This window comes from Oculina patagonica, unplaced genomic scaffold, assembly GCF_052425735.1.
Source record: "Oculina patagonica isolate OP01 unplaced genomic scaffold, crgOcupat unplaced561, whole genome shotgun sequence".
Lineage (NCBI taxonomy): Eukaryota > Metazoa > Cnidaria > Anthozoa > Scleractinia > Oculinidae > Oculina > Oculina patagonica.
Window position 1 is genome coordinate 1 of NW_027558429.1, and position 8,786 is coordinate 8,786.

At 40.5% G+C, this 8,786-nt stretch overlaps 2 protein-coding genes across 2 annotated transcripts; both read left to right on the plus strand.

Annotated features, from left to right (window-relative positions):
- The first annotated feature begins 83 nt into the window (after positions 1–83).
- LOC144640921 (vinculin-like) lies at positions 84–3,278 on the plus strand. The gene is made up of 6 exons (XM_078499980.1): positions 84–867; positions 1,292–1,426; positions 1,763–1,863; positions 1,965–2,067; positions 2,684–2,770; positions 2,849–3,278. The coding sequence occupies exons 1-6, from the start codon at positions 670–672 to the stop codon at positions 3,038–3,040; spliced, it is 816 nt and encodes a 271-aa protein (XP_078356106.1). The 5' UTR covers positions 84–669; the 3' UTR covers positions 3,041–3,278.
- A 776-nt stretch (positions 3,279–4,054) lies between these two features.
- LOC144640922 (E3 ubiquitin-protein ligase TRIM71-like) lies at positions 4,055–5,491 on the plus strand. The gene has a single exon (XM_078499981.1). The coding sequence runs from the start codon at positions 4,055–4,057 to the stop codon at positions 5,489–5,491; it is 1,437 nt and encodes a 478-aa protein (XP_078356107.1).
- The last annotated feature ends 3,295 nt before the right edge of the window (positions 5,492–8,786 follow it).

Consider the following 8,786-nt stretch of genomic DNA (forward strand, 5'->3'; position numbering starts at 1 on the left):
TTTATTGTCAAGCTTTCTACCTCTCCTTTTGTTAGTTTCCAATACTTTTAAATATCTCTTGATACTGTTGGGTTTATAGAAAGTGATCCTTTTTACCGGTTAAACTTTTTAAATCCAAATTACACTCTTCGTTTCCTTTTGATTTTGTGTCGTTTTTTTCCCACGGAAAACATTATGATATTAGTACTTTTGCTTGTGTTGTAAAAAGCGTAATATGTAAAAAAAAAAAAACGGTTAGCTGAAAAGTGTAAACCTTTCTATGCCCTCTGGTATAAAACTGTCTTTGCGAAACATAGAAAAATACAATAAAATCGAGAAGTGTACGGGGAGAAGGTAATTGCTTTCACGAAATTGGCTCGAGCCCCGGACGCCCACGTCCCGGATGCGCAACCAGAGAAGGCATAAAAGGTTTATTCGCAAGTAATTAAGTCATCAAAACGTCAGTTTGTTCCTTAGTTTTTTTAAATAATGATTGTGGAAAAGCTAGCCTTTGAAAACCCTTGCTAGTTAAACTACGGCTTAGTACAACAACAGTACTGAAAGACTTTTTTTCTTCCGAAATAGAGAACGGATTCCCTGGAGAGATCATTTTCATTTTCCGACACCGAAAGTGCTCCAGAGGCTCGTCGTCTGCGAGGGCCTTGGGGATCAGCTAGTGAATCGGACCTCATGAGAAAGGCCCTGGTTGATGAGCTCCATCAACGCTTTTCCTCGGCCGAGTCCCTCGACAGGGCTAGAATTGCGGCTCGTTCTCCCCATCACCGACAAAAAGCTGCGAGTATCTCGGGGCTTACTCGCGGTGAGCCCGAGTGGAAATCAACATCAATTGAGGAACTGAGGGCGAGAAAAAGCTCCAAGTCCATTGAGGTAAACTGAATTTCCTGAAGCTTTGATGACGTATTAAGTATAGTGAAAGAGTGTTTATTGTAAGGTTGTATATCTGAAGTAGGAAAACAAACCCAAGAAGATTGGAGCAGCCAGTCTCAAGGACTAGAACCAGTTGAAGCCCTTAGGACTGAAACGGCTAAGAGTGTTGCTACTCCCCCCTGGATGGGATGTTAGTCCATCGCAGGGTTACCCTCTGGTATCTATCAAGTTAGTCTTTGTTGCCCATTCATGCACCTGGTTGGAGAAAGACGCTATGAGATTTCAGTGTCTTGTCCCCGGCCAGGGCTCGAACCAGGACCTCTCGATCCGGAGTGCACTAACTATTAGGTCATCACGCCTCCTACAGTACTGAAATATTATATCACAGTTACTAAGAGAGCTTATGAACCATCTTTTGATTCAGCTCGCCGCTCAACTACTGCAAGAAGAAACAGACAAATGGGAAGAAGAGAACAATTCAATCGTCATGGTGGCTAAGGAAATGGCTCAACAAATGCTTCAGATCGCCAAGTTAGCTCGAGGACGAAACCGACTTCAGGTAATATGGGTGGCGATGGGTCATTGTCAGTACTCGGGACGCGATGGCGCAAGCTAAAATGGTTACCAAGGCATGTATTATGTGCCCATAGGTGTTATGTTTTGCTGTATAATAATCCTTGTCATTGGCAGCTTTCCTGATTTCTTTAGAGTTTCTGTCATTTTCCCAGCTCTGTTCGCAAAATCATTCATTATTTATAAATTTGAGTGTATTCTCGATTTTTTTTTTAGGAGCGAATAGTCAACGACTTGTAGCCGAGTTGACTATCTCTCGTGAAAGAAAAACATTGTAATTGTGTAGTGCTCTCTATTAAAGTATTGTTCTCGTCTTTGACAGAATAAAATGGAAATGATAAACACAGCAAAAGCTATCGCCTCCAACGCCAAATTTATCCTCAAGTTTGCTCACGTCATTGCTGAACAGAGTGTTGACGAAAGGTAAGGTAGTAAAATGAGCGACCTCAACTTTTCGTTTCTCTTTTATCTTCAGTTGAATGCATTTTACAGTAGGTTATCTTTCTGTTGTTTCTTTTGTTCAGAAGTAAAAGTGACTTGCTGTACTACGCGGAATACCTGCCAACCATCAGTACACAGCTGAAAATCATATCGTCTGTTAAAGCAGCGACTCCCTCGGACATTTCGGTAAGTTGAACATGGTTGAAATGTCTTCTTCTACTTTTCATAAAACTGTCATGCGCAGACCCTAGGAAATGAAAATTGTCACGCGACAGTGAGCAAAGAACAACCTCGTCCCCAGGGCTATCCTGGGGACGAGGTTGAGCAAAGAATGTACCGCAAAACAGCGCATGCGTGCGTATCTAAATACTGTCCCCCCATTCTCGACCCCAGAGCTCCTGTCTTTTGCACGTGACTGACGGCGACAACCATGCGCAAAAGAGAAGAGCTCTGGTGTCGAGAAAGCTGTCTCCCAATCTTGTACCCAGATAAGAGTCTTCGTTCCTCTTGTCCGGTGGCTGTGAAACGAGCGAACCTTAGAAAATTCTGTTTGGAAGTCCGAAAATACCGGACTTCCGACTGAATTGCTCATGTCTAGCTCTCAACGAGATCCTTGATGTTTTACTTCCGGCTATTTTTGTTGTTTTTGAAACCAATTCAATTTAATCCAGCAACGGGACTCGAGAGTCGCTTGTTTAGTCAAGCTTGTGCAGTAAGTAGCGAAGACTCGATGATTGATTGTCCTATCTATAATTCAAGGAAAGATATGTTAACTGATCTGTTTCTTTGCTGTCCTTTGCAGGCGGACGCAATGCTCGTGAAAAATGCACAAAATCTTATGCAAGCTGTTGTGAAAACTCTGAAAGCAGCCGAGGCTGCGTGTGTGAAGGTAACATGACGTGCCGTTATTAGTTTTTTTACTGAGAAAAGAATCCTAATAAATCCAATGTTTCTTGCAACCTTTAAGGGTCTCCGTCCACCCGAGCAAGATGCCTCGTCCGATCACACGGAAGCCGCTGACCTCGCCTTTCAGTGGAAAAAGAAACTCAGAAGGCAGCGTGCAATCGAGGCTCTAACCGCATCACGTGATCAGCTGGGCCTGCGCAGACGAGAGAAAACCAGTTCCACCCCTTCTTTGGTGGATATTGTGCACGTGTAATACAAAATCCTGTTTTTCTATGTAAAGTGTCGGCTATCGAACCCGCGCTGTTTGTTATATCTGATAGTTATGGCCAGATTAACACCAGCGACGAGTTAATCCATCTGGTGGAAAAATTTGCCCCCCAATATTCTAGTATGTCGTATTGAGCCACTAGGGGGGGGGGGGGGTTTCTTGTAAATTAAACATGTAAATAGGTTTGCTAAGAGTGAGTTTACAATAAAATCAGTCCCTTCCACAGCTGTATTCCTCTTCATTGTTTTGGTGAGTCAAAAAGACTGTCCATTAAACATTTGTTCTGTGCCAACGTCGAGCGTCTTTAATGCGGACATCAAAAGGACAGCAAAGTGTGTCGGTTTTATGGAGGTGCCCGTATTACAGAGGTAGAGTTTATATGAATTTTGGTCTCTTTTGAACCGAGTCAACTACGCGTATTAGGGAGGTGTTCCTAGGGGATTTTACTGCCATGTAAGTAACGATACTGTCACGTGCTGCAAAATATAAATGCAAAGCTATTGAGTCAAACAAATCAAGAATACTACAGGTTGTAGAAATTTACAAGATAGTCTACGCCTCAGGCGGCCATTCTGATGTCGTGTGGCGCAAAACTCCGAAATTCAAAATGTTATTTCTTAAAGACGGCGGATGCTACCGAGCTGAAAACCTTCAAGAAGATGTATATTTTGGACATCTGATAACCAGTGAAGGATTAAAAATCATAGGTCTCGCAATTCTGGGTTTTTTTTATGACGTCACGTGAAAACCAAGAATAATCCCCCTCATATCCCCACTCCGAAACGTTTGCATTCTTCCGAGCCGATCTGCATTTATTGAATATAATATGTTTGCCTAGTTTAATGTTTCAAACTCTTGAATATTGAGTAATGAATGTTTCAAAAAAAAATTTCGAGGTTTCTTTTTTCGCGCAACCTATGACAAAAGAAACAGCGTGAGTGTAAAGACATGTCACGCGATCACGTGACGTTATCTCGTGACATACGCGGGCGCTATAACATGGCTACCGCTCAAGCTGACGGTGAAGAAACTTCTGCTCTTTTTCAGCGGCTGAGAAAGGAAGCCAAATGCCCTCTGTGTTCCAAAACAATTGAAGAACCAAAAGTTCTACGTTGTCAGCATTCTTTTTGTCTAAACTGTCTTAACAAAAGGACGATGGAGGCGGAAAAAGACAACAAATCGCATATCAACTGCGTAGTTTGCAACTCGTCTGTCAAGATTCCCAGTGAAGGAACATTTGAGGATCTTCCTACTTCTATTTATCTAAATAGACTGGGGGAAATCGTGTCGCTGGGAGTTGCCAAATCTGGCACACAGATCTGTTGGAACTGCAACCAGAGCAAAACTTTACTGAGTTACTGCTTTCAGTGCGAGCACTTCTTGTGTGAAATCTGTCAAGCTGAGCACAAACGTCACAGATCCACTCGAGCTCATCGCATTGTACTGATCCATGACTTAAAAGAACAGGATTTTGATGATATTATCAACAGTACCGTTATGTGTCGACAGAAAGATCACGACAAGCAACCAGTGAAGTATTTTTGCCACGACTGTAATGTTTGTATATGTAATCTGTGTGTTGATGAACTTCACAACACACACAACATCGAAGGAGTCGATCGTGCCTCTGAGCAAAGCAAATTGAACATAATGGGTACTGTACAGCAGCTTAAAACACGATTAGCTGAATGCGAAGCAGAGGTGAAAAGACGAGAAAAGGGTGCTGCTACAGTAAAATTGGATATCTCGGAAATTCAAAAAGAACTTCACAAGAATGTAGAAGAAGCAATTCTAGAATTGAAGTTATATGAACAGGAAGCCCTGGCCAAGTTAGATAACCTTGGAAATGAACAGCAAATTGCATTTGCAGCACAGCAAGAAAAGCAGGCATCACGTTTAGCCGTGTTAACAGATTTTGTTACATATGGGGAAAAGGTACTACAAAGTAATTTGCCTCTTCCGGTTCTGCAAGAACACATTACCTTTGCAGAGCAGTATCAGCAAGCTATAACAGATGTTAAAGATGATGACAGTTTTAAACCACCTGAAATTAACTTTGTTCCAAATGAGGATTTTGCTGAAATAATTAAGAAATTTGGCTTGGGTGAAATTGTAGTTCGTTCCACCGACCCTTCAAAATCTTTCCTTGACGACGATTTCTTAACAGAAGCCAAGGTTGGTAATGAGATTTGCTTTACAATCGTCACAAGAGATCAGAAGGGAGAAGGATTTTACTGTGCAGATAATAAAGTTATAGTCAGTGTTTACAGTCCTACAGGGAAGCAGATACAAAGAGAGATTGAAGACAGTAAGGATGGGAGATACAAAGTGACCTATACACCACAAATTTGTGGCCAACACATTATAGTAGTTGGAATCAATGGTGAACCATTAGCTGGCAGTCCTTGGACAGTAGAAGTTACTTCATCTAAGTAACTCCTTGAGTCATCTTAGTCTTTGAAATTCAAAATGACACGTGAATATGAAGCCCTGGATTTTAAGGTAAAAAGAAATAACATTTGTTTATCCTCGGTAACTGATTTAGTACAAGTGCTAATGGGGCTGAGCATTCAAACTTTAGAAACAAATATTTCAAATTAAACATAACAAGTTTAAAAATCCCAACTGGCAGGAGGCAAACCAGTTGGCTATTTACAAGCATGGCCGAGGAGTTGAACTCAGGTCTACCGTAAAACTCCTGTAGTGGTCAGAACGGGACTTGAACCCAGGACCTTGGAAAATCAAGTCCAGTACCCTAACCACTCTGCCACACTGCCTCCTCAGCATGAATAAGAATAAGTCAGAGTCATCTAGACTTGAGAGATAAGGGCTGCATGAGCTTTTTCCTTAACTCTCAGTATGCATACTGTAATGATTCAATTTTTTAGTGTCCTCCAGTCCAAAAACATCTTTCTAATAAGCACCCCCTCCTTTTGAATGTGTTTTTTGTTAATAAGCGCCCCTATTCTAGCAAGCTCCTCTACACCAATAAGTGCCCCTTTTACACAACAGCCACTATTCCCATATGTGCACCTATTCTGTTTCAATACATACAGCCACATCCTTGAGATCATCCATGGGTTTCATTCCTTCTGAACTGCTCCAATATCCCTGCGTTATGAAAGAACTGGGCTTCTAAATGTCTAAACCCACTTATATTTTACACCGTTCAGATCTTTTTGTGTTAAAAGAAGTACATGCTCCCTTGAGCTCCAAAAATAAGATTAGCACTCTGGCTGTTAAAATTATTGAATTTGTATGATAAGACATCGACTTGGGAGACAGTTCTTAAGAACACTCCAAGCAGGTTCAAAACTCAACAAGAGTTTACATAAACAATTATTTTTTTAATGGCAGCATCTACAATAGTGCATATCCATAGGTGTTACTGAGGTTCTGAAAATTCAAATTTTTACTGGTATAATTTGGACTATTCCTCAGGAACCTGTAATTTTTTATGTAGCCAACAGCAAACCGAAATAAATCATAGTTTGGGATGCTAGTCCATCGCAGGGTTATCCCCCGGCGTTGTATTTCGCCTGTACCTGTTTATACACCTGGGTGAAGAGAGGCAGTTCAAGAGAAAAGTGCCCAAGAACACAAGTGCCCAGGCCAGGGCTCGAACCTGAATCATTCAATCCCGAGTCTGGTGCACCAGGCTTCCCACTTGTTATGCATATTTTACCATGTGATAAATGGAGGCAACACTTCTTTGTAAAAAATTATACAATTTTGAGATTCTAAAATAGGAAGGGATTGGGTAGGCCTGTGCCCCTCCACTTTTTGTTTGAACAAGTTAATAGATTTTCCAAATTTTTTGACTGCAACCAATCGCTTTCTTGCCCTAAAATCCATGAGATTAATGTAGAAATAGGTATTGCAAAATTCAAGTGGCAAAGCTGTGAGCTGTGTGGGCGTCAGTACCAGTGCTTGTACTGGCACCCATGCAAGTCATGGCTGAGTGGAGAGGGGCACTGTGTCTTGTCTAAAAAAACAACACAGTTACCCTGCCTAGGGCTCTTACACGGACCTCTTGATCTGGAGTCCAGCACACTTACCACTTGGCTACCCCCCGTCCCTCATATTACAGGGACAATCCATAAAGTTCATCATTAGTTACCTTAAAAAGGGCATCATGAAAACTCCAAAACATTGGATTTTTATGTCCATCTTTGCTTGTATATATTCGAGCTTTAAATGTAGGTATGTAGATGATCAAAAATTGTTTTGCTTAAATTAACAGAATGGTATTGCTTACCGGTAGTTTTTAACAGCATTTAACAATAAAAAATAATTAAAATTATTATTGTCCTTATTTGGCATTTATGATTCTTTTATAAAGAATATGAAACCTGGTCTATGAGACAGCATTCCAGTTCTGTAATCCAGTTGAATGGTCCACTCCTTCAAGCTTAAAATAGCATTTCTGAGGTTCTGAAAATTAAAATTTTCCCGGGGGAGCATGCCCCCCGACCCCTCTAATTTGCCATGTACCGAGAGAACAGCATCAGCTCAATCCTATCAACTATTTGGTTGCAAACACACCTGACCCACACTAACAATCGCGTCCCATCAGTAAAAAGTTAATCAAAAGCACAAACAGTATTATTATTTTCACTTTAAACTGCAATTTTGTCTGATATTCTAAAGTTTAGCTGTGATAAGTTTTAGCTGTCATCTTTTTTGTTGAACATTTTTAGTCCTTGGATCCCTTGAGCGATTGTTTATGTGTGATGAGATTATAAAAACATTATTAAACACGAGTTGCAATTTGGTTGTTGATGATGACCTTCAAACTATCGAGAGAGTAAAAGAAACTATGAAACAGAAAACAGGTCCGTCAGAATTGACTCTGCTTAAAAACCAAAAGTTCAAAAGTGATTGAACACTACAGAGGTGCAATTAAATAGAACACTATTTATAAGTGAGCAGGGTCTCAAAGCTATAGCGACAAGCACTATAGGTGACCATATTAGCTGAAGCAAGTGTGCATGAATCTTACCGGCTGTCTAGGAGCTACAGACTTCTGGTCTTATCCAAAACTGGCGATGTAAAATGACGTGAAAAGGATGATTGATGTTTTTGGGTGGCTAAGTAATCGTTCTTCAGTGATCGTGTAACTAGTTGTACCTATCGGTAAGTGCCAACGAGCGAAATACTCATGTTTGTTCATAAGAACAGATATTGAATGGTTTTTGATAGAACTATATTTGAAATGACCACTGATATGGTAAATTGTATTTTAGGTAACCTGCGAAAAAAGTGCTATTTCTCTGGTGTTCATAAATGACACTGGCTTGATAGCCTGCGTAGCAGGCGCCGTAGTTTCCAGCACGCGTATTCTCGCGATCGCGCACTCTTTTAAACACACTAAAAAACATACACAGATGTCTGCTACGCAAGCTACGGGTTTGACAGATTGATAACTCTTGACAAATCTTTAAATTCTTTTCAACGTTAAAATGTCACAAAATGTAGGCAATAAATGAGGTTTAATCACTGTTTTTAAATACAACACGCGATGGTTAAAATGTTTCCGTCCACAAAAGGGATATTTGCATTTTAAGAACTTCTTATAAATCAAATCCCAAAATCAAAACTGCTAAGATGCTTTTTTAAAAATATTTTTCAGTAATCAGAGACAGTAATGCACGGGTCAGATTTTAGTTTTGCATGCGAAGTGTCATGTTTAGTTACGCAAAACTTGAAAAATTTGAACAGAAAACAAAAC

Coding starts and splice junctions, on each gene's coding strand:
- LOC144640921 (XM_078499980.1), top strand. CDS start 670: ATGAGAAAGGCCCTGGTTGATGAGCTCCATCAACGCTTTTCCTCGGCC. Junction 868..1,291: donor AAAGCTCCAAGTCCATTGAG/GTAAACTGAATT, acceptor CTTTTGATTCAG/CTCGCCGCTCAACTACTGCA. Junction 1,427..1,762: donor GAGGACGAAACCGACTTCAG/GTAATATGGGTG, acceptor CGTCTTTGACAG/AATAAAATGGAAATGATAAA.
- LOC144640922 (XM_078499981.1), top strand. CDS start 4,055: ATGGCTACCGCTCAAGCTGACGGTGAAGAAACTTCTGCTCTTTTTCAG.